This window comes from Ochotona princeps, chromosome 7 (assembly GCF_030435755.1).
Source record: "Ochotona princeps isolate mOchPri1 chromosome 7, mOchPri1.hap1, whole genome shotgun sequence".
Taxonomy (NCBI): Eukaryota; Metazoa; Chordata; class Mammalia; order Lagomorpha; family Ochotonidae; genus Ochotona; species Ochotona princeps.
The window spans coordinates 64,576,281-64,603,931 of NC_080838.1; the positions used below are offsets into that span (position 1 = coordinate 64,576,281).

Below are 27,651 nucleotides of genomic sequence, written 5' to 3' on the forward strand. Positions count from 1 at the left end.
ATGTGGTACGCAAGGTTGCCACCATCCATGGTCAGGAACTAGTGACCAGACTGGCACTGGGTTCTGGAAATCTTCTGTGTCCCAGCCTTTATTCTTTTCAAAGAGTAGAGCTCTGAATATGAAATACCATTTCCTTTCTTACATGTCCTTATATCAACTGGTTCTTCAGAAGCACTTTTTATAGGGCAAGGTACATAAAGCAAAAAGTAAGAGAATGAAAGAGACAAAGGAAACTAATCAAAAGAAGCGAGCTTTAGGAGCTCTTCACACCACAGTAAACCCCTTCCACTTATCTGCCATTTTACTACTGATATTTCAGCTACCTGTGTTCAGTTGTAGTATGGACACAGATACTGTAGTATCTGGCTTGACTCGAGAGAAAGTGACCACATTCATATAGCTGTATTACTTCTCTAGTATTATTAATATCTTACTATGCCTAATTTACAAATTAAACCTTGCCATTGGTATGTGTGTGTGAAAAATCAGTATGGGGCCCGGCGGCGTGGCCTAGCGGCTAAAGTCCTCGCCTTGAAAGCCCCGGGATCCCATATGGGCGCCGGTTCTAATCCCGGCAGCTCCACTTCCCATCCAGCTCCCTGCTTGTGGCCTGGGAAAGCAGTCGAGGACGGCCCAATGCACTGGGACACTGCACCCGCGTGGGAGACCTGGAAGAGGTTCCAGGTTCCCGGCATCGGATTGGCGCGCACCGGCCCGTTGCGGCTCACTTGGGGAGTGAATCATCGGATGGAAGATCTTCCTCTCTGTCTCTCCTCCTCTCTGTATATCCGGCTTTCCAATAATAATAAAATCTTTAAAAAAAAAAAACAAAAAAGAAAAATCAGTATGTATGCATGTATATGAAAAACTATCAACACTTTCAGGCATTTACTGGAAAAGTATAAGCAGAAAAGGAGTGGAGCTACTATGTATACATCGTAAGGTTCTATAAAATAGATTTCAGCTTTCTGGCACCCAGCACTAAGAAGAAAATAGCGAAAGTTAATCATCGTCACATGTCCCTGAGATACAGCCAGTCACTCAACAGAAGTGGGGCTTTCTTTCTCTATACTTTGCTCCAGAATGAAAAAAATGTTTAAAGATCTGATAGGACATAACTAAGAGGACCGTGGGTAGGGTAAACTGCAGTCTATGAAACATGGTTTTGCTTTTTGAGGATCGTTAGCCCTGAAGTCCAACTGTTTATTCAACAAGTCAACCAGCTTCCCACTTAATACCTAATCTGCTTGGAACTTGACGTTTAGCCACAAAGAGATTGTTTGCTGAGGTTGTATATGCGAAATGATCCACCTTAGATAATTACCCCATTACTAACTATACTATTTTATGGATTATTTCATTAATCACACTTTCGCTTTCTCCATGCACACCTACTTGAAATAAGCGCTTCAATAAGCTTCATCTCTTGCTATCTGAATACAACATCTGCTGCTTGCAGATTGATGCCTAAATTGCCGCAAGATTTAGGAAACACTAGTGTCTTTTGCATCTCACTCATAAAGTTTCTTACTCTGTCAAGAGTTAAGGAATGAGAAGCAAAAGTTCCTGAAATTAATAAACTTTCAGTTTTTGAAAGCATAATTTGAATATTAACATTTACTTTTGTCATTAATGACTAAAACCTTAAAAGTAGAGCCAATATGAATTTATCCTTTTCTGAAAACACTCAGACCCAAATGTCTCCAGGCACTTAGAAACTACCAAAAAATTTCTACTGTTACTTGCTAGACAGCAATGTATTTTTCTTTAAATGTGAAACTGTTACATTCGATTTTGTTTTCTTTCTGCATTCCCTTCCAGGACAACTGAACTACCTCGGATCAAGCCACCAGATATGGCATGTCCTTGCAGTAGTGATGTTATACTGGTGGCATCAGTCAACAGTGTATGTCATGCAGTATAGACATAGCAAGCCTTGTCCTGACCATGTTTCACATTTGTGAATTCAGGTATGGCTACCTGGTGAATTCAATTGTTAAGCAATATGTAATGGGGAATTATATACCCCACTATTTCTAAGGTTTCCATTAGTTTTTTTTTTTCCTCTTGTTTGATACATCATGAGTAGTGCTTTATAAAAATAGAAATATATCCTTGAGTATCTGTGTAGTAATAACTTCTGTATGGACCCTGAAAACTATTAATCTGCTGTTTATACAGAAAATGATGTCTAGGTGGCAATCATAAGAGACACCTGCACAGTGAATGTGAAGCCAGTGTAGAAATAGGGTTTATTTTACTTCACACCAGCTTGATTTCTTTAGGAAGGGCTCATTTCCATTAGAAAATGGAGACATCCTGTGTGATTACTTACATAGAAGATATTTTCGGTAAATTGTCAAATTTAAGTGCCTAATCCCAGCAAGGTCTGTTACAGCCTATGCTTAGTATTCATACAAGCCAGGAGAGTGATTCTGCATAATCACTAGCCATTCAACACATACTCTGTCAGCAACTGGCACTTGAGAGATTGCTTCCTTTCGCTAGAAGTTCTCTGCTCCCTAGCAACAGTGAAGTTTTTCAGCTTCCAGAACAAAAACTGAATTTCTACTCCTTTTGGAAGGATATTGAGAAAAGAAAAGACACTTGCATTGTCATTTTCTCAGATAAACATCACATTAGAAACTAATCACATGTTTAGGCAACAGATTCTATCAAGTCTTTGGGCTCCAAGACTTCTAATTCTAGATACCATGTTTCCAAATAATAATTTAATTGCACGTTGACTGCAGAAAATTTTTCATCCCAATGCCAGAAAACCTTTCATTTTTCAGAATTTGTATTTCTGAATTTCTTGATGATGGGGATTCCCAGCTATATGGCATCTGTAGATCCCATTGGATCTGTATAGATAGCCACGCCTTGACATGGATGTGCATGTTCCGGTCTGAGAGCAAACCATGCAGATGCGCAGTGGCTGATGGGATTATTCATCTGTTTGTGCATGTATTTAGCATCGCACACAACCCCGAGAAACACTAATACTTGGAACTGAAGCATTAACCTTCGTCCATTTTGCATATATTTCGTAGGTCTGTCGACCCCCTTTTAGTTTGGTATTTTCATATGCATTAATTAAATCCCTTAAAGACATTCATAAAAACTTAGGTTTCTCATTGGAATGTAAAATAGTATCAGAACACAATTATTATCAAGAAAAAAAGTTGAAGCTGGTGAAGCTTATTTCCAGAATGCTTTGTACAGGAAAGCTTGAATGTGCCTCAGTTTGTGTATCTGTAAAATGCTTCTTTCCAGTGTAGTGTTAAACATTGCCCTGCTATGCTAGTATCGCCACAAGGAGAACTTTCCCCCAGTGGCTTCAGTCGGGGCATGTTCCGTCATACCCATTCTTAGGATGGAATGCTACTCTGAAGCTGGTTATTTGCCTTGTAAAGCCACAAACTTGATGTGTTTGCTAGGTGTAAAAGATTTTGGTCTACCAGAGTAGGATATTATTTCCCATAAAACATCCTTTGTTTGGCTTACTCTTAAATTGGCATTTTAGCCAAACAAAATAATACTGAGTAGTCACACTCAGGTTAATGGAGAGTCCAGTTATTTGGGTATGGAACCATTTTTTATTATAAAATCTCTTCCAAATTAAAAAAAAAAAAAAGACAAACTTTGGCTTTCGCTTTTTAAATTCTTATTTTTGTTATGTATTGATTTAATATTTACCATTTGAATTTAACACATAAGGTATACTGTATTTTTTGACAGCTTTCTTTGAATTTAAAACGTGTTTGGTCTCACTGTAGAGAGAATTATGTCATGCAAACATTGCAGCTGTTTATGAAAATGATAATTTTAAGAAGGGTTTACTCTCATTTTTATCTTTACGATGATATATATTTATTGTAAATTAGAAAATGAATCAGTTGATTCCTGTCAAACTGTAAACACTTCTCTACATATTCACCTTTGTTGACCACCTACTGTGTGCGCAGCACTACTGGTAAAATTTCTGAGACATTGTTGGCATTAAATAGTATTTAATTGCATATAAATCTGAGCCGTGTAATAACATATATTTAAGTTATTTGTATTTTTAGTTATTAAAATGAGATTAAAAGAATATTATCCAGCTACAGAACTGAAGAAGAAAGATTGGTTTTAATTTTACTTATATGTGAACTGTAAAAGCTGTTTAGCCACACCCTGTTTTAAAATTATGTCTATTTTAAATTGTCTATAGTGACTTCCAGGATTGTAGTTTAACTCACACACCGTTATCTCCTTCTTTAAAGCCAATTTCAAATAGCAAAGTGTAGTGTCTGTTATTACATTGAGTGCAATTCATTAAGCTGCATGAAAAAAATATGTATTATGTAAATAAAATAGATTTACTAAATATATCAATGCTATTTGTCATTCTTTACATAACAGCTTTAAGACAGTATTTTAGAATCTGGAATGACGTTTCATGGACTATAATTATAATGTTTTATAACATCCTACCTGGACAATAGTATCTGATGTGAATATTGTGATTGACTGGCATAAAGCTGACCAATTCTCCATTTGGCAGGCACCTACTAATGTGATACTTTGCCCTGTATTAAATTTCAAGGAGCAAAACCTGCATTCCTGAATTCCTGCCAGTTACTGATCTAAGGAAGTCTATAAGCACGTAAAGTTATCATTCCTGCAAATCCCTCACTGCCAGTCCATGGGAGAGGCCAGAAGCACCTGGTACATGCATGATCGCAGTAACTATGGTTGTGCTGAAAGAGGAGATATGGGTGCTGCTGTACCAAGGTCCCTGAACTCTGACCATAGGCTTCTGAGTGGGGGTGGTGAGATAATAATCTGAAACTGAAGCTGCCTTTAAAATCTGGAAGGAAAGATTAATACTAGGACTCTCCCAGAATTCATCGAAATGTGTATTTAAATATGCAGATTTCAAGTTTTTTGCACCAACTTAAACTTACCTTTTAACTCCATGTTTTTCCATGAACCGTTTGTAGTCCTGTTAGGGCAGTAACAAGGGTCTCTTACGGAGAGCTGTCTTTGAGGGCCAAAGCCAACAGCCAGTGAGTGTCTGGTCTTCTTTGTGAACACAGCACCAAAATCCGACCTTACCCTACCTATAACCTCAACAGTACACCCGAATTGGACTTAATATGCAATCACACATAAATGTTCATACTTTCACTATAAGGATATTAACTATGCTATGTATGATTTTTATACTGAGCTTTCTTAAAATGGGATAATTCAAAATAAATAGTATAAAATGCAGCATACATTCTCAAAAATTGTAACTGAATTTGAATAGTGACCCATTGTAAAATTTTTATGAGTTTTTTCTATTCATGTGATATTTTGCTGCTTAGCACCCTTAGATTTCATGTAACCATACTTAAACATTATTACATCCAACAATGAACAAAAAATTCATTCCTTAAAAATAAGATGAATCCTTTGTGTCTTTCCTAGACACAAATCACCAATCTAGACTCCAGTGTGTGAAATGTAATATTGAGATCCTCTGACCCCAAGCTTAGTCCATCCAACCAATAGTAAGTATTTTGTTAATATGCCAAAGCATCTTTCCTATTTTTACAATTATAATTGTGTACTACCAGTCCTAAGAGTTTACAAAACAAATTGTAATGTGATAACTGTGCCAACTAAGTTATCAAGAAGGTTATTCAAAACTATGCCTTTGTATTAACATCCCCACTATGCGTGTCAGCAATGTTAATGCTGAAAAAGTGCTTCTAGTCAGTATCCTTCCTGGAAGATTTTAGGTTAACGAGTTTTTTAGATTCTAAGGTGCAAATATTCTGACTCCACAATCTCATATGTAATGTTTGCATGTGTGATTTGAATGGAAGACCTAAGGAGAAATTTATATCCAAAACAACATTTAATAAGACAGACAAGTAATAAAAAGCTCCAAAGCCATTGATTATAAAGAATATGCAATCCATTTGGGTTTTATTGCATTTAAAGAAAGCAGATTATTAAAACAGTAGGTATGATAAATACAGTAAGAAAATAATTTTGTATTTCAAACAAAAGGTGAATCAGGGACAGAATTCAATCAAAGAACAAGCAGTGTAAAGGCAGTAAAGTAATAAAATCAGTTAGTGCTTAGAGATGGGGGAAAGGACAGCTCTTTCTCCTAACAGTTTCCCAGCTGTTTGGGGACCAAAGTTACTTTATCAAGTTTGCTTTATAACAGTTAGAAATATGATCAAGATGTAAATCTGACCTATTTGAAGTTAAAGTTGTTTGCTTAGTGGTACATAAAAGGCTTCTGAAAAATTCAAGTTTAAAAAAAATGGAAGTGTAATTACAGAAAGTGCACTTAAAGCTGTTGCCAGCAATTAAAAAGTAGCTTCTATACTGCTTACTACTTGATGACCTTTCAGTCATAAAAAAGAGCATAGTAATAAACATTTCTCTTTCAAAGTAGCACTAGACATTTTAAAATAACATACAACCCCCAGTCATGACCCTTTGCATTTTCATCTGCCTATTCCTTTAGTGGCTTTCATAAACTGTCACCAGGAGTGAATATTCTTTGAGAGATATGATTGTGGTTGCAATTCTGTTTTTTAAAATTCACATTAACTCCATAACAGAGAGATGGGACACGTGCATGCGTGTTGTGTATATATTCTAAATATATAAAACACCAAAGTATAAAAGTCTCAAATAAACTATCATTAATGTTATTTCTCACAGTAGATATGTCATCTCATTCTCACAGTAGAATGTCAACTCAATAACTAGACCTAAAATGACAAGAGTAATTTTGTTTTTAAAGAAAAGACAAGTTGAGACAACTTCACTGTACATTCTGCATATACTATGACAGACACAGCCAAACTCTTCAGAAGCAGTGACCTTAATTCTTCTACCTTCTAACAGTGTTTATGGGAAGTACCAAAATCTAAAGTAAACCAAGCAGAGTAGGTGAATAATAAAAATACTCTTCTGTGAAAAACACAGAAGAGTGGGTGCCATGTAGTAGTTCTCACCAGCTGAACGGTGAGCCAGGGAGGAATGAAAGGTGCAACTATCTCCAAACCCACGTACCACAACATGCCCAAGTGCACTCACACTTTGAGAACTGGAATGAGGGGGTTATACTTCTGAATATGAATAGTTACATTTTCATCAAGCCAACCAAAAAAAAAAAAATTCCTCCTCCGCCTAATTTTTGTCTTAACAGATACATTCTTCAATGGCATAAAAGCTGGTCTTTTTAATATTAACAGTTTATCCAACTGCTAATTTAAAGTAATTTAGCAGATGGTCCATTTTTAACAAGATGATTCAAAATCAACAAGCATTATTAAAGCTGTTAAGGAACAAATTTGGCCTCATATTTTTGCTAATGTTGTAGTTTACTTCCCTTAGTGATACTAGGGGATAACAGGTTTAGAGCTGCGACTGCTTTACATCCCACAGAAGCAGAGGCACACCCAAATAATAATGGTTTTCTTCCCTGAACCTTACATCCTTAAATGGACTATCCCTTAATGAAGCCAAACTTCTGTTGAGTGCTGTGTGCCAGGTATTATGTTAAATCCTTTCATGTTCCTTAGGCTGCTTTATTCTCATAATTCCTAAAAGGAAATGACCTGGACTGCCACTGTTTGGAATGGCTTACACCTTGACTATGGCGGTAGGAGGCAACGAGTGGAAATGGACAGGATAAATCTGTACTTACTGGGAAAATGCCTCTACTACAACACAAAGGAATCTCCTCCATTGATGTCCCACTGGATCTCAAGTCACATCTGAAATCTTTGCCCTAAGCTACAATCTCAAAAAGGAAAGTCATGAAGCTATACTGTAATAAAAGAATGTAAATACGTGAAACCTTGTCAATAGCTTCAGTTTTTATCCAACACTATAAACCAAAGGGTCTCTATCAGCATCTGTGTCCCTTAAAATTATTCAGTGTATTAAAAAATAAAACTCTGGGTGTTTCATGCGTATGCCCTGAGGCCTTTTCATTCATCCACTACTTCTCTACATGATGAAGCTCGTGAGCTATAGTGGAGACCAAGGACTAAATAGTCAAAGAAGCACATGGTGAACACATTACAAGATTTTGTTTAGGGGGAAAAAAGTGTCTGATACAAATCTCTATGTAGTGAATGAATTTACTCACCACCTATAAGTATTAACTTACATCTGTTAAGCTTTAAAGAACACCTACATGAACATTTGCATTAGCAGTATTAACCTGAGAATGGGAGGGGGGAAGGTGCAAATGTAATAGTTGCATTTGCGCAAGGCCAAGTACCTGCTGAAGTCCAGCTCTAATGGTAGAACTCTAAGTAGTAACACAATGCGTGGGTGCCTGTGCTACACTGTGATTCAGACTGCTTCCCAGCTGTCCACAGGTGGATACTGATTTAGCATAAAAGAAAAGCAATTGAAAAAAAAAAGTACGAAACGTGTGAAACAGATTATCCTAGTGGGGCACTAGAATGCAGAAATTCTGACAAAATTATTCACAAAGTATACTTTAATTGGGTTCAGAGTTAACTTAAAATCAAGGAGAATCCCAGGTGATGAGTTTCCACCCCTCTTGGTAAATAATTCTGGAAACTGCTCAATGCTAACATGACAGGAAAGGACAGTTAATTGTAACTTATAATTGACACAGCAAGCATGATATTGCATTCACATTAATCCACATATAATTTCTGTCAAAAACAATTGCTAAAAAAAAATAGCAAATTTAAAACTAAGATGTGTTGTATTGAAAAAGAAAAGGCAATTTGGTAGCTGGGCCCTTTACCCAGACAGCACAATCAACTAGCAGAGGTAAGATGCTAGTCCCTCATCGCTGAGCCCCATGTGGCCACCATGAGCTCTGCGGCTTTGGTGCGGAGCTGCTCGCAGCAGGACTTGTGAGTCCTGCCCGTAAGGCGTTGTGGGCATCACAGTTCTGTGCACTTGGTTCGAATCAGTCTGCCCTCCAAACCTAACCAAAATAATTGTTGGTTCTTAATTGGGGAGTATTTGGTGAAGGTGATCACTGAATACGGTATTTTAGTTAATGCAATTTTACATTGTATAGGTTTGAAAAATTTAGTGCTTCAAATTCCTATTTCTTTCCTGAAGTAAAATTTCTGTAAGCCTTGTCCCTACTGCCAATGCTTCCAATAATATGCTTCTTTAAGGACATGATAATAATAGTGTAGGGCAGGCAGCCCTTCCGGTCGTGTGCAGTGTTCCTTAAGTACTGAATCTGTTGCTTCTGTGTCATTTTCTTTGACATTTTACAGAAGTTGCTAAATGTATTCTGTTCTTCAATGTAGATATTCCATACATTAATTTTTAACTTGTAAGTGAAGATTGTATATATTTATCATGTCCATCAGCATACATTGTTGAAGGGCTAAACTGAACTAATTAACGTATGGATTACTTCACATATTCCTTATCGTTAGCGATTCTGTATTAATGGCACTTGGTTTTCAAAATGAAACAGTTTTAGGCACAATAGTCAGTCAGTTGCTTCTGGCTCTGTTTCTTTAGGAAAGGTATATGGGCTGAAATCTCTGCACTCTCCAGATAATGTTTTTCTCCTTTAAGAGAGCTGGATTATCTTTCACTGTGTGGAAATTACAAGACATCTCCCTTCAAAGACTCCACAGACACAGCCTGTACATGTACACATAACCCTAGTTTGAAATGCTAGATCTCAAGTGACCCTGGGATGTGCACACCCAAGTGACATTCTAGTTTGACAGGCCCTTGTAAGTGGCTCTGCACTCGAGCGTGCCGCATGCTCTCACTGCAGGTACCTTGGCCACACTTGCTGCATTCCTGTGCTGCGGTACCAGCAGCAGAAACCCTCACTCCGACCCTGCTCAGGAAAGCTCCCTTTTCTCCTGCTTGGAAGAGGCGGCGAGTTACTACCCTGTAGTACAGATACTTCCTTTTTCTATTTGGTTTATTTAAAAATCACCTACTCTGAATTGACCTGTAAGAATGAATGATATAAAGAGCTATACAAATAAATTCTCTTCCAAGTTCATAAAATTATTCATACTCTTTTGAAACAGAAATTAATCCGCCAAGTCCATGAGACGTATCTACTGTTTAGAAGGAAACGGAGCAGCACCAAACGGGTCTAATTCAACTGGTTGGGACTGTTGGGATTGATGTGGTGTGGTGCTTTGCACCACAAGTTCTGTAAAGGGCACAGCACCAAAGTCATCCATTTTCAATGCCTCTGCACTGTGGAATGACCCATGTAGTGAATTCTGTCTTGGCCGCCCAGGCAGGACAGTATTGTGATCACGGATGTCGCCCAGGCCCTGGTGGGAAGGGTGCCATGGCAGGTCCGGAGGAGGGAAGGGCTTGGCCCCAAAGGGGTCCAGCAAACTCTCCTCTGGCTGTAAGACGGTCCCCCTGTCCTTCCCATCGGTCATGGCTATGCTGATGTTCTCCTTGGAGTCTGAGATGGTTAGGAATTCATTGCTGCTTTGAGAGTCTCGCCGGCCCACTTTTTTGTGCCTGCGGGCCCTCTCTGGGGTGCGGTAGGTGGGCTTCAGGGTCTTCTTGGTGCTGGTCGGCGTGCCATGATGCCGCTTCCCGTTACCCTTGGACATATCCTGCTTCGTGCGCCTTTGGCGAGAGGACAGTTTCTGTAGACTACGCTGTTTGACTTTTTGCTGCTGACTCCCAGTGATTTCCTCAAAGGGCACAAGCCCAAAAAGGTCCTCAGTGCTGTCACTTCTACTGGTGGATGTGGAAAAGGGCTGAAATGGAGTGGAACCAAATACATCGACACTTTTGGGACAAGCAGGGAGAGGGTGCGCCTTGGGCCCCAGCTCGTGGCAGCCTTGCACACTGACCCTCTTGCTGAAGGGTGCCTTCGTAAACACATCGAATTCCTCCTGCTCCAGCCCTACAGGAGGAATCCTCTGCTGCGACAGGGTCTTTTCACTGTTTCCTGCCAGAGCTGGTTGAGAATGCACTGGAAAGAATGGGACAGCGCCAAATACATCAAATTCCTGTTTGGGGGTCTCTGGCCCAAATCTTGAGGGTAGCTGGGTGGGAGTGAGGAGTGCTGTGTTGGGGCCTTGGGTTGGTCCACCACCAGCCTGGTCTCTGCAGACAAAGTTCTGCCCACTGTACTTTGCTTTCGCCTGCTCATAGTCAGAATCGGAGCTGTGCTTTTCCTCCTCTTCCTCATCCTCAGAATCCATAAGGAGGGGTCTGTGACCCAGATTCTCTGGCTCAGTATCATCATCATTCAAATCCCCTGGCTCTCCCTGGACGTCCTCATCCTCCTGTTCTTCCTCCTCGCTGCTCTGAGGAGAAGGGGGATCGGATTCAAAATCACTTTCAGAGTCATCATTCCCCTTCTGCGTTGCACCCTGGAGCGATGAATTTTCTGAACTCCTCTTTGCAGTCCGCTGATCTTTAGCTACCAGACTTGCTTTTCCATTCTTAATGGGGTTTACAGGGCCATGTTCTAGATTCACTGATGAATATTCAGTTCTCTTTTCAGGAGAACCTGCAGGATCAAAGGAAAAAAATATTATAGTATTTGATGGGTTTAAAAACCCATTTACATTCAACATGACTAGGTGCTAACACACATGACATCACACACCCCTCACACCAGTTTCCTTAGAGGGAAAAAGAGTCAAGCGTTTGTCACTGGCCTTAGAGGATATTTGTCCTCAGTATAATGAACCTTTAATGAAGACAAGACTCATTCACCTGTATGTCTGTACACCACCTTACCCAGCAAAGACCCTCAATGACAGCGACCTTTAATTAGGGCACTCGGAGTATGATCCTGAAGGTAGCAGATAGCAATTCACTTCTCCTCACCATGAAAATAGAGTTGTTGGCCCACCCTAACCGCTGAGATCCCACATTCGCCAAACAACCCTCTGCTTAGGTTTGAAGTCTGTCGTAAAGTTTAACAAACAAGCATCAATGGCTTTGATGCTTAGTTGTATGCTTCACAACATTTTTTGAATCCTTCTGACAGCACCTTTTGCACTGGGTTGGCGTGTGCCCACTAAAGCTGAACCAGCCACTGGACGGGACTGCACAAGCACACTGGTCTTCACTGGAGTGCACATCTTCCTTTGGGTGGAACATTCAGGCGAGATGGTCTTCAAAAAGTTTGGAAAATATATACTATGAAAAGCTATGTATGAATTTCAATTTTTGTGTTAAAATAAGCTGATCTTTTAATTCCACTTTCCTACAACTTTTTTGAAGTACTTCATCAAGCATTCTGTTAGAAATTATTTGGCCTTTAGAAACAAATCTAAACTGTAAGCTTGCTAACTATGTGATGGGCAATAAAATTACACCAGAGTTTTAAAATTAAACTTTATGTTCTAAAAAAGGGGAGAGTATATATGAAAATATACATCCCTCCCAGTACACTCATTACCGAATTTAGTTTCCAAAGGTCAAGATCATTTTGTATTAATCCAACCACACATTCTCATGCCCTCCGTTCACTTTTAATAAATTAAATATTTTCCAAACAGGTAAGTTTGAAGTCTGTAATCATGAATAATTAGAAAGTACAATTATTTTTCCATCATTAATGTGATTGTCTCAGACATGATACCTTTGAGTAGATCCTTTGAAAAGTCAGCGTACTTGTCTTCCTACACCTCCAACTTCAGAGACTTTCCTTTCACTAGCATTCTAAATACGGATGCTCCCAAGCTGACTCCCCCCTCGGCCGTGTTGCTACCACTGCAGGCGCTCTGTGGCGTCTGAACCACTTGGTGGTGATGGTCAGGACACCAACAGTTTTAAGCTCTAATCTCTAACTCAGTTCTTAATCCTGAGTTCCAGGCTCAGCTCTCTGTTACCATGAATCCACCACACCTGTCTATGGAGAACAAGTATCCTACTGTCACCTCAAGTCCCATAATCTCCTCCACAGATCCCTCCAGAATACTGAGCAGCTCCTCCATTGCTCAGGTTGCAGAAGTCTGGAGGCATCTTCTCTCTTCCAAGAGCCACTGTGCTTTTCAAATTCAATGAACCTATTTCCCACTCTCCCTCTGCTTATAGTCCCCTCATTGGCTCTCACATATCAACTGTAAACTTGCCTCTGACTCAATATCCTTCAAACTACTTCTTTGCATTGCCACCAGAATGACAACACCGCTCACAGAGTTAGCATTTTCAACCTTTTGGAGTCTCTTGGATGGCACAGGGCATTCTTTGCCAGCTGGGCTCCATCCTACCACATCTTAAGCTTCAGTCTGACACTTTCCAAGGGCAGTCACTATTCACAGCCACCTCCAATGTTCCCTACTAAACCCAGGACCCAAGCACATTTGGGTAGTTTGTTCTGAGTTGTCTTGCACCTTAGCATCAAATTTTGCTCTACTGACATCTGGCTCCCACTGCAATACTGTACATCAGTATGGACGCACTTCTGCAACTTCCACTGAACAGCCTGGTGAACTTAGCACCTGGCCTGGCCCTTCAGAGCCACACTGCTCCCACCCCCAAACCTACCACACACCCGCCCCAAAAAACTACTCTGAACTTGGTGCTCCTGATGAACCAGCACTTAGTACTTTTAACTGTAATAACTACTCTATAGCAATATCATGTTTACTTGTCTATTATCATTACTAGCTACGTATAATTCATCTCTGTACCCTAGCATTATGCGAAATCAGTATTTGTTGGAACAATGACTACTCAGAAATCATCAGCTATATTCATACTACAATAAAGGATATTGTAATAAATAGATCAAATATCATAAAGGAAATGTAATCAAGATAGACTCTTTACATCTGGAGATATTCTGCAAGCTCAGAATTCACTCACTCATTAATCCATTCAACAATGTATTTCATAGGACACTTTCCTATAAGCTGTCTTCTGATTATACACTGATGAACATTCAGACCTGGAATTTCACAATCAGAACGTAAGTAAATACAAACCAGGACTAATCTCAAATAACAGAGCAGAGGTAGTGGATGTAAAAACCCAATCCCCATAGCCAAGCAACTCGCTAGGGAGAGAACAAGTGGGGTCAACAAGAAGGATCCAGGGATGCACAGCCTGTTCAGCTCCCTTGCTCTCTGTCTTCTCCAACATGGAATGATGCAGGTAAAGCTTGGTGAGCAAAGAGGACACTGTACAAGATGAAGTAAGGGAGACTGCAGAAGGTCTCTCTATGAAGAAGTTGGAATTTTTCGTGAAATCCAGTGTAGAGTGGAAAGCTATCAAAAATTTTTACAATGAATATCATTATCAGATATTTTTAAAAGATGACTGACATGCAGAAAAGACTAAAGGAGGTGGGAACAGTAGGGAGTCAGGAAAGAGGAAACTCCAATTATACAAAGTGACAGAGATAGAGATCTTCCATCCTCCAGTTATCTCCCAAAAAGGTGGCAATGGCTGCGGATAATCCAAGGCAAAGCCAAGAGACAGGAATCCCACTTAGTCTCCATGGAAGTGAATTAATTTTTAATGATATTGAATAGGAAACTCTGGATGGATAGTGGTACCATAAGTATAGAAAGAAGTAAAAAAAAAAAGTTGGGAAGTAAGAGATTATGAAAAACTTTGGAAATGCTAAACTTGATGAATGCACTGAAGACAAAACTTACGTGCAGAGCAGGTATCTGTGACATCAGCAAAGTGGTAAAGTTTTAGCCAAAGAAAATAGACTTGGAAGTTATCATAATGCAGAGCATAAAGAAACAGCCACATGACTAAAGGGCATTACCTAGAGAGAGATGTAAAGTATCAAAATGGCAGCAAGGGAAGAACGTTCAACACTATTAAGGACCAGCCAGACAGGACAACAAAGCCAAGAAGTTCAACACCATGGAAGCTGAGAGAAGAAAGTGTCTCCCCGGCCACTGGCGACATCTGGAGAGTAAGCCAATGCTTGGAGGATACCAGCATACTCAATCATGCACTTGTACTATCGTTCTCTCTCTCTCTCTCTCTCTCTCTCTCTCTCTCTCTCTCTCTCTAATATATCAAAAAAATTAAATAATGCTACTTAATAGAGACAGTCATTTAAATCACAGTCCACTTTCGCCTCCTCTTTTGGGAGTGAGCACAACTGAGCCAATGATGGAAATTGGTCCCTGCATGTGGCATTCTTAATCTAAGTTGTGGGGGCTGAAGAGTGAAGAAGAAAGAATGTGGAAATGCCTTAGGTTACATTTAGATACAAATAAAATCTTCTACGGGTTCCTTACAACCAGCCTGCAGTTCAATGCTGCATGTGTTATCCCACTCTCACATCTGTGCTTGCACACGTTTACATCTTGCTTCCCAATATGTATTTTACAGAACATCACTCCCATGTCAAGAACTACACCGGTAATCTCAAGTGACTGAGTCTTGTGAAACTTTTACTGCACTTTCACTGACATGCAATACCTGTGAATCTTTGTAAACAGCTATGCATACAGTACTATGCTGAAATGCCACTTTAGAACTTCTGATTTTCAGATAGCTATATTTGAGAACATTGTATTAGTGAAAAGGGACATCTTTCAAAAAGCAAGAAAAGTTAACAGTCTAGTGCCATCTCATGGTTTCAGATTACATGTCCAAAACATATGGGCACCTGGGGAGACTTATTGGTCTAGACTAACTGATTTTGTCTCCCCTTTACAAAATTAGTGATCAAAAATTTCCAACAGGCTTCAGGTCCTAATTCCAACTCTCTGCCAATGCAGAACCAGTGAGGTAGCAGGACTGAAGTGAATACTGTCCCTGTGGGAGACCCCAGATTTCCTCATCTCCTGGCTTTAGTCTTACTCAGCTCTGGCTACCGTCAGAGTCCAGATGGGGAGTGAACCAGCAGATGGAAAATGTCCCTGTCTCGCCTTCTACCCCTTTCCCCCGAATCTGAATTTCAAACAGACAAATCTTTATTTTAAAAAAATGCTACTTGGCTGCTTGGGACACCTGCATGTCAACTTGGGGTATCTGAGTTCAAGTCCCAGATCCACTTCCTGCCAATACACACCTTGGGAAGCAATGGTGATGGCTCAAGTATTCACATTTCTACAACCAACACGGGACACAGATTGGGTTCCAGCCTCCTAGCTTCATCTGTTGGCTAGAAGTGATCTTTACCGTTCTCTCCCTTTCCTCGAGTCTCACAGGTGGAAGTGAAAGTGAACCAAGGGTAGATGATTCTGTCTCTCTCTGCTTTGCAAAAATAAATGAAAATGTCTGAATCACTGCTCTTCCTATATTCTTACAATTCACACTAAGTGTTTCTCAGTTTCCCATCCTTTCAGTCCCTCTCAAACTATCATGGTCAAGATTAGCAATGAGGGTCAAGAGCTGCACGTTCGACCCCACCAGGAACAGGTTTCACACAACTGGCCGTTTCTCCCCAGCATCTCCTGCCAAGGAATACTTTAAGTTCCGGGCTGTAATAGGCCTAAGGAGGTTTCACTTCCTATAGAAACACCATCACTGAAACTATACACAAATTGAGACAGAAAATAAAAGTGTTTCGATATATTCTAGAGCTTTTAATCCTGTTCCATAGGAAGGACATAAAAGTACTACAAATAATACAGTTTTTTAAAGACAATGTACAATGTATAGTATTCTAAAATATGAACTATAGTTGAGTACCATAAATTTGCATAATCCATTTCTTTACCTCAGCATATTTCTATAATTAAAAAGATGTCAGATGAGATTATTTTTTCTTCCGCATTTGGAGCCAGATTGCTTCTTCCCAGTTGTTAGATTAAATAGTACACATTTGATTTACTCTGAAATTTAATCAGGATTATTTCACTGGTGAAGTTAATTTCCCAAAAGTATTGTCTAAATATGTTGCTTTACAATGCATCCTAAATCCTAATAATCCCCCATACTTACTAAGATTTTTATTATTAACATGAAAGTGGCAGTTTTTCAAGTAAACTGCAAAAGAGAATAGCACTACAAATGTATACTTACAAAAAAAAAATGTCTAGAATGTACCAGGAATCATAACTCAGTAAAATCTTTCATCTTAGTTTATTTTGTCAAAACATTGAATAATGTCAATACTAACCTTGTTTTGTTTGTTTTTGCTTTTTTGTTGTTGTTTGTTTTTTTACTTGGGGCTCTAAGCAGTACATTCCCCTTAAACTAAATGAAGTGAAATGATGTCTTCACGGGCTTTGAAAATTAGGATATTCTTGATTTCGCCTTTGTGCTTGGGACTACAAACTAAAACATTGGAAATTTCTTAATAACAAGTTGCATTTTAATCAGTAATAACTGAAGTAAGTTTACTGTGCAGAAAGTTAATAAATGTCATGCAAAAATGTCTGATCACTAAGCAAATTTCTCATTTGTAAGCAACTCTTAATAAAATCAACTAAAAGATAGCAAATGCTGGCCCTTCAAACAATATTTTTAGTAAGAAAATTAACAAATAGCTTCCATTAATATCCTTGACACATATGTAAGTAAGACATGAAACAAAATTACTTTTAAGGTAGCTCAGGTTCCACTTTTAAATATGAACAAGTATTTCCAAGGATTCAATATTGTGAACCTTATTTCATAGCCTAGATTTATAAAATCAAAGACTGTAAAATACAGAAAAAACTATCAGGTAATTATAGTGACCTAAACCATTTGAAGTAGAACTGACATGATGTATCTGAAAACACACATATATTTGACAGACCTTGGAAAGACTACAGGTCTGAACACGTCCTGCTCTTTACTTCCAGCAGATCCCCCAGCAGACACACAAATCCTCACCTCCGAGGTGCGGAGTGCTTGCTGGGAACAGCCAGAATTCACTTAAACCTTTATTTATAAAAGATTTATAAAAATTATTTAAGTGCAATAATGATGGGTTATGAAGCCCTACATTATCTTGGTTGACATGTAAACTGTCTCTCGAGAAAGTGCCAAGTTAAAGTTTGGTGAAAAATGTCAGAGCAATCAAGTATTGTGAGGGGTAATAAGGACTAGCTTTTATATACATACATAAATCCTGCCAATTTATTCTCCTTGCTTTACTTCATTTACCTCACACACGTAACTTCAAGATGGTCACTTAAGCCATCAGTCAAGCAGCAACCATTTACTAAGAAAGTTAAATATCAAAGTTACTATTTGGTAACTGTCCATATAAAGATGTATTACAGCTTACCTCCCTCTGATGACCTGTTCCATTAGGTGGAATCATGCATTGCTTAGTGTTTCACTTAAAATACAGATGCAATAATAACCTCCTCACAGAGATGAAGCCGAAGTTAAAATTGAAATACATGTAAAGTGTTATGCAACCATCCTTTCATGATTATTTATGGCCTACCTACTATATACTCTAATAGTCCTAGGAAATGAATCACCTGATAAAGTTAAACACTAAATAAAAAGAACTAACATGGTCAAGGGCACACATGCAGTGGCCAAGGCTGTTTCATAATTACCCCTGAACTCATTAGCACACTTACACAATAGCTCTGTAAGACTCACTATTGCCTTTCCTAGAGCTTTTTCCTCCTCTTCAGGTTTACTAACTCCAACAAATTTTCTTCTATTTTCCATGTCAGATCACTGTCATGACCATCACTGTAACTATCCAAAATTCACATCATGGCTTTCTCTTTATTTCATTCTACTTTTTTCTTTTGATGACCTTAATTCTCTTTCACAGTTTCAGTTATATCTTGAAACCACACAACCAAAAGAGATGTCTTGATTTAGCCTACTTTCTCTTAATAAATAAGTAATTGGAGTTCATGGCATATAACTTCTCTGCTAACAATACTGGCTTCAACCTTGCACCTGTAAATCCTATGATTAAGCTTCCCACAGAATATCATCACCAGTACAAATTCACCACTGCTGACAGTCAACCTGTTATAAAATTAACCACAGACTACGCTCAGCTTCTGTATCATCTTTACAAAGGCATGTCTGAAGAACTGTGTTATTCTATCAAACAGCGTTTTGCTGTGTTAACGTTTTACGGCTGTAGGGTTAAGATGGAGATAATCTATAAAGTTTTTATCAAGGAACAATCTAACAGTAAAATTCACAAACCCACAAAAGGTAAGCATCCAAATGTGCCTCATCTATAAAATCATGGGACTTACCTGATAGAAATGCATGTTAAATCATCATCCTAGTTACTGAAAGTTCATTACACTGGGAAATGTATACAAGGGATCAGACTGTCAAAGTATACTGTGAAGAACAATTCATTCAAGTAAGGTACTGTGTGGCATATAAAGACACTATCTTACTTCAAAGAAGCTTATCATTTGCATTGACAGCAGTGACACAGTTGTACTCATTTATTCATTGCATTTGGAAATTAAATGTGCTAATTCTGATTCTAGTAACCTGGAAAAGGAGTTACTAAGATAAAAATTGGGCAGTTGTGAAAAACAGGATTACCTTACCAAATAAATCTAAGAACATGGATTCACCAGGTGGGCCTAAGAACATGAATCTGCTCGCTCTACAATTATGAGTTTACATAAGAGGTCTAAGTGCTCAGATTTCAAAGATAAACTACAGGTTTCATAAGTTACAACTCTACTCCAACTCAAAAACTATACATGTAACTCACACCTAAAATGGCATTTATTAAGAATATCCTAGCTAATGCCACATTTTACATAACTGTACAATTATATACTGTTGAAATAACTACAATTTTATAAACTTTTATGCCAAAAAAAAAATCCCATGAGGTATTTAGAAAGCATCAACTGTAGAGAGCACAGCATATTTGTACCATACTATTTATTTTACCATTCTTCTAATCAGGTTCCCACTGCTCTTTCTGCTATAAAACAGGTGGTCCATTTTAATCACATAAGAAGATTCCTGTGTCAATAAAATTTCCTTTTGATGTTCTTTTCTTTGCAGTCAGATTATAGAGGATAAATGTCTTGAAACTGCTATTGTAATTGCATGCCTTCTGTTGTCTCATTATTTAGGGATACGGGCAGGGGTTGTGAGATGTGACTGCTCACTCTGAATTGGTAGCATACTGAATGCCATCATTTCCCAACAATTTATCATCTTAGGCCCAAGGATGAGTGGATTAGGGAGAGATTTTATCAAAATCTGTACTATTTCTCTGAAGACAGGCCAAGTAGTAGCCTTTAAGTATCAGAGAATCATACCAGTTGTGAACAATATTTCTCAGGCAGATTAAAATTGCCATAAAACTTCAGCTTCTGCTATATAGCTCAAATTACTAAACTGTAATTTACAATTATTTAGGACTTTTGTTTTTTGCTATTTACAGAACAGTTTCCAATCAGCAGGGCTAGATTCCTATTTAGAATCCATGTTTACTTGAGCAAGTCACTGGCACTTCTGAGCCTCATTTTGCACTGCATGTATGGAGAATTGAACATAAGGTAACAACTAATATTAACATCCTGAAACAGTAAAATTCTTGATATTTAACAAGAGTCAACCATCATATACTTCAATCTAAAGGAATAAACAAGACATCCCATCATGGCTTATGGTACTGGTCAATATTTGGATCTAAACTCAATTTAAAATGAAAAACAAGTAAGAAATCTAAAATTTCAATGATCTAATTAATATGGATTGCATGACAGTAAAGTAGAATTTTAGCTGGAGCAGCATTGTGATGTAGTAGGTAAAGATGTGGCCTGTGATGCTGCCATCCAACATGGGCACTGGTTTGGTCCTGCCTGCTTCACTTCCAATGAGGCTTCATGCTAATACACCTGAGAAGACAGTGGAAAATGGCCCAAGTGCTTGGGCTTCTGCTACTGACGTCAGAGACTCAAATGGAGCCCCTGGTTTGGGCTCAGTTCAGCCCTAGCCATTTCAGACACATGAGGAGTCAAGAGCAGATGGAAGAATTCTCCATCTCCCTCTCTTCTGTAACTCTTTCAAACATGAATCTTTTTCTTAAAAAAAATCAGAATTTCACAAAACCTTTGCATGTTTCAGAAGTGTTTTTTAAAACAATGTATGTAGGCATACAAACCAACTGCAAAGATAAGAAAGCTATGGTTCATCTACTCCATGGAATACTACTCAGCTATTTAAAAAACAAAATGCAGTTCTTTGTGGCCAAATGGGCCAAACTGGAAACCATAATGCTAAGGGAAATGAGCCAATCCCAAAAGGTTAGATACCACATGTTTGCCTTAATTTAAGACGATATGATGTTAAGCATAACATGTTATGTTATGGGGCTCGGAGGCGTGGCCTAGTGGCTAAGGTCCTCGCCTTGATCCCATATGGCCGCTGGTTCTAATCCCAGCAGCTCCACTTCCTCTCTGTCTCTCCTCCTCTCAGTGTATCTGACTTTGTAATAAAAATAAAATAAATCTTAAAAAAAAAAACATGTTATGTTATGGATGTTATGTCATATGTCGTATATAAACTAAAATTGAACTGTGAATGGGGGGGTCACAGAAAGTGGTTAAGAAATCGCATTTATTTTTTAACATGTTGACTGCTCAATACCATGTCAATTAATTCCATAACGATGTTAATTGTTGCAGATGGTATGTTAGTGCTTTTATTTGACCGGGATGATACTCTGCTGGCTCTGCCCTCAGACCAGAGAGGGTCTACCCAATAAGTAGTTTGACCTGACTGGACTATAAGATGTTGGACTCTATGCGTGGCATACACTTGCAAAGAGGGAATTTCAACTGAACTTGAACTATGGTTATGCAACAAGGTGGAGGAACCCACCATGGGGGGAGGGTGGGGGGAGAATCCCAGATTCTATGTAATTACAACACAATGTAATTAAAGAATTAATTTAATTTAAAAAATAAATAAATAAATGAAATAAAAAAAAACAAACCAACTGCAAAGAATGCACTAGGAAGACAGTTGAGGGTGTGGTTTCAAGACAGAATGAACATCATACTTTCAATATGATTTTTATGACTGCACCAAGGTGGACATTGCTGGTTAACACTTTAATGAATACAGGGATGGTGCTCCAAGTTTGTATTTTAGACTCTCATTCAGTAGTTAAGAGAATAACAGATTATTATTTGAACTTAATACCACTCTTGGTTGGATAGCAAATGCAAAACTTAATTTAACCCTGAGATTTCAGGACTGAGTAGTAAAAAAATAAAAACATTATTCATCCCACTAACAATAGCAGCAGCAATTATAGCAACCAAAATTTACTGTGGATATAAGTGCTTGTTCAAGTGTGACATTTTCCCACTTAGTTAATCCTCTGAATAATCATAACAAGCTATAATCATCCCCAATTTAAAATGGGGAAACACTATAAAAATCAGGCAACACCCAATACCAGAAGTTAATTAGTAACATAAGTAAGAATTGAATCTGGGACTTTGGAATTCCCAAGTCAAGGTTTTGGATTATGTTTTCCTGATAGATTGCACTAAGAACAGTTTTGTAACCTGACATTGAATACATAGATAATGATAATACAGACTTAAGGAATAAGATATTGCATTTGCACATACTATAAAACAAATAGGATTACTGGATTTCTTCATAAATGAATGGATTTTTCTCATAAGGAAATGTTTAAGAAGAAAAGCTAGATTTGAATCACTTTAAGACATACCTATCAACATATTCTCTTCAGATACCTTCTAAGGCCTAAAATTTACATATAATTTGAAGCAGCAAACAAATGTGAAACATGGTTCTATGTGGCAAAATAAGGTAGACCAGTTGACTATTACAGATTGGGAGTCCATGCAGTTATAACTGAAGAAATGTGCATGCAAAGCGAACATACTGTGGATTCTAAAGTGTTAAGAGTATACAGGGCCCAGTATGTGGGACAAAGGGAACAGATCAGGCCAGATCACCTTTTCTCCTATTTTTTTCCTTGAAAGTCTTCCTTATCTTTCAAAATTTGGTTGAATCCTCATCTTGTAAACACCAGCTTTCCTACCAGCCCTGCACACCACTGTCAATGGCTCCTTGTGTCCACTCCTTAGCTCCTTGGAAACTGAAAATTACAAATGTCACACCGGGAAGATTTCTATTTAAATGCTGCCTATGGAGTCAGGTATTTTGATCTAGCAGTTAAGATGGCTGTGTTCCAAAAAAGTGTGCTTGGATCCACTCCTGACTCCAGCTTCTACACTCAGCTTCCTGCCAATGCAAACCTGGGAAGTCAGCAGTGACAGGTTCGTGTGATTGGGTTCCAGCCACCCTCACAGAAGATATAGATTGTGCTTACAATACCTCCCTTCAGCCCTGGCCATTGTGGACATTTGGAAAGCAAGCCAACAGTTGGAGGACCTGAGCATACTCACCCATGGGCTCGTGCTCTCTCGCTCTCCTGCTTCACTAGCTAATATATAAAAAATTAAATAATATACCTAATACAGAAAGCCAACTAAGTCAACTGGAAACCATGACATTCCACTTTTCCCTTCTGCTGAACTTTCAAATTCAGCATTTAAAATCTGATGTTCTCTCTCCATGGCCACTTCTGTAGTGCTTTCCAACCTCCACACAAAAACTCCCACAGGGCTGCACTTTCTTCTTTGCTGTCATCTAGCCACAAGCCTTCATTTAGGAAACCTCAAATCAAACACCATAGCTCAGCTCAGATCTCAAATGAGTGGATCCTCCTTGATGCCAAATACTTTCAGGTTTGCACAGCCACTTATGACGGTAACTTGTCATCTGCGGAGCTCTTCTGTTGTTACCATCATGTTTACCCACACATTCCCTGGCTTTCTGTCATCCCCAGTGGCTGCACTGCCTTCTCCACAGGCATGATCACATTCTATACTCACAACTCTTTTCTTCCTAGCACCCTCCCTTTCCTTCTAAATCTTTCTTCTAATCACAAAGAGTTGGATGGTACTTGTTGCCTTCTCCCACAAACCGTTTCAACAAACCACAGAAATGGCACAATCAAGGAGCCTGTTGTACTAGCAAGTCAACCACCAGAAAGCTGTATCATTTTCTTAGAACCTTACAGATTCCCAGTTAGCACTCTCATCTCCACACAGCTTGCCGTATCACTATTTTCATTAAACTCAGCTGACCACCTTTGCCCCAATTTCCTATAAAAGAGGGTCCCTGAATATTACCTAAATTGAAGTGATTTTTTAAAAGAAATAGAATAGCATGTACTAAAATGCCAGAAGTGAAAAAATGATCCATTAGGGACCTTGTAGAGGGAAATAGTATCAGGAGGAGTAGGTTGGTAACATTTTCCTCTCATTAGGAAGTTTGCTAAATCTGATATTTTACATTGTATTTTAATAAAATCAAGTTTTTAATATTAAATCATCTTTGTGAAAGCAATAAAAAGTAAAATCTATTAGTTTTAACTTTTTTTTCTCTTAAAATCAAGAGTACAACTGCTAAGTACAGAAGTTCTTATGGAGTGTACACTGGCATTTATCAGACTTCAAAACTCCTGCCTCCGAGCAGCATTCCATCACACTATTAACTTTTTCCAAAACAGCAGTCTCCATACAGTTTACTTAGGCTTTGTTCTCGACTTGTCAACTCAAATTCAAGGGAGATGGCTTATCACATATTTTTCATTGTATATTCAACACACACACATAAAGGCAATTTCTTGCCTTTTGTCTTGGTCTTAGCAATCTCCAGATGTACTTTCAATCCCACAATGCTAGGTAAAATGTGTTTTCAGAGGATACAATTAATTTTTCTTTTTCCAAAAGTTTAATGAGGAGGTAAATTTCCATTTCAGTAGGCTTCAATTATCTTCCTATTAAAAGGTTCTAAAATGAATATTCCAACTTCGTCTTCATCTAGAAATTATACATGACAGAGTAATTATAAACCTTAAATGAACGTCAGTTGCAATACCTTAGTTTCACATTTTTTATGGATCTGATAAATATCAAACTAACAGTGTTAAATTTGGAGACACAATCTCTTATGACCATTCCATTAGTCCAGTCTCTATTTAATTTTTCATAACAAAATCATTCCAGTGTACAGGTAAACAGTATCCAAAAAGATTTTTGGAAGATTAACATTGGTATCAATGCCATGTTTAAAGGTCATTGGCCCAACATTAAGAAGTATGAAACCTTACGGAAAATCAATTTTTTTCCAAGCATTCAACGAACAGTACTAGGCAGTACTGGGGGTTGTTGTTAGGGAGGATTTCTGTTTACAACCTGTAATAAACTTCAAAATCAAATAGAGTTGAATACTAACAACAAATGTTTTACAAACTAACAGCAGCAATCAAGCTCAAATCTGTGACTAAACTAGTACTAACCATGAAATCCTAAGCCAACTTCAAAGTAAGGAAAAGAGCAATCACTGAGCCTCATTTTTATTCCTGATTCTATTTCCATTTCAGAAGCTATGGAAGAAAAGGAATAACTATGTAGGTACCTGCAAACCAGAAAAGGCTAATGAAACTCCTAGAGAATGTGAAAGGGCTACCAACAAAGCTGCTTTGGGTCTCAGAGAGAACAGTATTGCCAAACCACTAGGTTCTTGAAACCTTATACACACTATTTTCAGAAGCTATAATTAAAAAACAATAATGCTGATGATACTTAGTGGCCTAGTGTGCTGTGAGCAGTAGGGAAGGCACTGAGTTCTCTCGCCCAGTTAATGACATCACATAATTCATGAAAGAGACAACATGATGGCAACAAGCAGAAACTGGCAACAACTTGAACTGCTTGCAGTAAGTGGCAAAGAGTGACATATGGAGCGTGCAAGCACTCAGAAACCTTCAGTACTGAGCTGTGGGAAAGAGATACCCATCCACATGTCAGAAAGCTGAAGCACTGGCTCAGTGTATTCACAAGAAATCCTCCACACCCCGCTCCTATCTTGGTTTCACATTTCCAAGTCTTCTTTTGTTGACCGGTGGCATTTTTTATAGGGGAGTGATGATGTTACATATACAACTTGCCTATGTGGGAAATAAAAGGAACAGAACCAAGGAACATGGCTGACAATTAACTTGAATATATTAAACTAAGCCTTTACCTTCAAACCACACATGGTTTCTTCCAATTTATTTCCCTTTACCAAGGTTAAAGCTCATTTTTTCCACTGTAACCAAACCAACCTCCAAATTTATTTATGCCAAAATGGGACCCCATTCCAGCTTATGAATCTTACAACTAGTAAATGGATAATTACTTCAGAACTATTACTAAACATATTTTTAAACAGTGAAGACCATTTAAATTTTAGATTTAAATCCAAAGCACAGCAATGTAAGAACTCATTACCTAAAAGCAAAATGACTGTAACAAACAGTCACTGATACCTTTTAAATGCAACTAAAATAAAACATGCATAAATTGGGAAAACTCGGGTCTTTAAGCAAAAGTTAAGTATAAAAGTGCCTCTAAATGTACTTTAAATAAAGAGAAGTATTTTCATGATTAGTATTTTTTTCAATATCTAATAATGAAGATGAAAAGAAACAAGTTTCCATTATGTAAATCTCAATTTTCTATGTTAGCAAAGGTATAACTGAATACCCACCCCTAAAGGAAAGCATAACATTATAAAGAACAAGATGGCTCCAGGTTCAAGTAACTGTCTCCTTTATGTTCTGTAATTGATAGCTGAGCCTTATTCAGGCTTTACATTAATGAGGATTGCTGTAGTTCCTGTGTGTGTTTTTCAATGGTCATGATGGTGTGCCACATGTGACTTGCCTGAATGAGAAATCAAAGGAACAGAACCAAAAGGATCTTCTGGAAGATGGTTATGTGGAGCAGACAGTGGGTCTACAGTCTTATTTGAACATGCTCTCCCCTCGAGCCTGTCTGCAAAAATAAGATGAAACAAAAGTAAAACAAAACAAAAATGGTCTTGAAATCAAAAGGATATAAAAGTGGAAATTAAAGCCTACAGTCTTTTTGAAAAATATTAGTTTCAAATTCTCATTACCATGAGCCCAAGGGTAATTTAAAAAGTTTGTGGAAAATGGAATTCAAAGACAAAAATACTTGAAATCAATGCAGAATATTGTCATAAAATCATTTTCCCGTAAACTTTTTAAAGAACTCCTCACACAGTTTTATTTTTCTGTACTAAAATAAATGTATCTTTTTATTCTAAGAATATTTTTAAGACTCCTTATATTAGTGAGCAGTCCTAAATTAAACACACATTAGTTGTTGCAAAGTTTAACCATACAGTCAGGGCTAGGTTTCACCAAATGAAACAGATCTTCTAAAAAAGAACATTGTCTTTAAGTTGTCTAGTAAATTTAAATACTAACAATCTTCAACCTGTAACATTGTGAACCTAAAATCAAATCCCGGTTACTAAATAAACACAGACTTGGCAGACTCATTCCAAAAATATATACTAAAAAGACATTGCAAATGATTATCAACACATAAAACAGGCACTTCTTATTCATCAATATCAATAAAAAAGTAATCTTTTATGTTTTACTTTACCATTCCTTTTTTATTTTCTATTATCTAACAAAGACAACGTTCATCATGTATCCCACCAATCTGAATGTCTACTATATACTAGGCACTGTTCTACCAAGTGACATTAAGCAAAACAAAGGCACTTGACATCATGCAGTTTATATGGTGAATGGGAAAACAGACAATAGCAATACGTATAATAAAAAAATGTAGAAAAATATGTTAACTAATTAATCTACAGAGAAAAAGTAATACA

At 38.0% G+C, this 27,651-nt stretch overlaps 2 protein-coding genes across 6 annotated transcripts in view; one reads left to right on the forward strand and one right to left on the reverse strand.

Moving 5' to 3' along the window:
* The window catches only part of PAQR3 (progestin and adipoQ receptor family member 3), a 29,172-nt gene extending 15,218 nt beyond the window's left edge, over positions 1 to 13,954 (forward strand). The window contains exons 6-7 of one of the 4 annotated variants that reach the window (XM_058667170.1): positions 1,822 to 1,970; positions 13,868 to 13,954. In XM_058667170.1, coding sequence (XP_058523153.1) covers positions 1,822 to 1,964 — 143 coding nt within the window. In that variant the 3' untranslated portion in view covers positions 1,965 to 1,970; positions 13,868 to 13,954. Of the gene's footprint in view, positions 1 to 1,821; positions 1,971 to 3,741; positions 4,377 to 13,867 lie in introns of those variants that run through there. The other 3 variants (XM_004590619.4, XM_058667168.1, XM_058667169.1) reach the window with 3 other exon arrangements.
* Positions 9,281 to 27,651, reverse strand: part of BMP2K (BMP2 inducible kinase) — a 118,781-nt gene continuing 100,410 nt past the window's right edge. The window contains exons 15-16 of one of the 2 annotated variants that reach the window (XM_058667171.1): positions 26,664 to 26,774; positions 9,281 to 11,524 (exon numbers count right to left, since the gene is read on the reverse strand). In XM_058667171.1, the coding sequence (XP_058523154.1) occupies positions 10,095 to 11,524; positions 26,664 to 26,774 (1,541 nt within the window). In that variant the 3' untranslated portion in view covers positions 9,281 to 10,094. The remainder of the gene's footprint in view (positions 11,525 to 26,663; positions 26,775 to 27,651) is intronic. The other variant, XM_058667172.1, reaches the window with a different exon arrangement.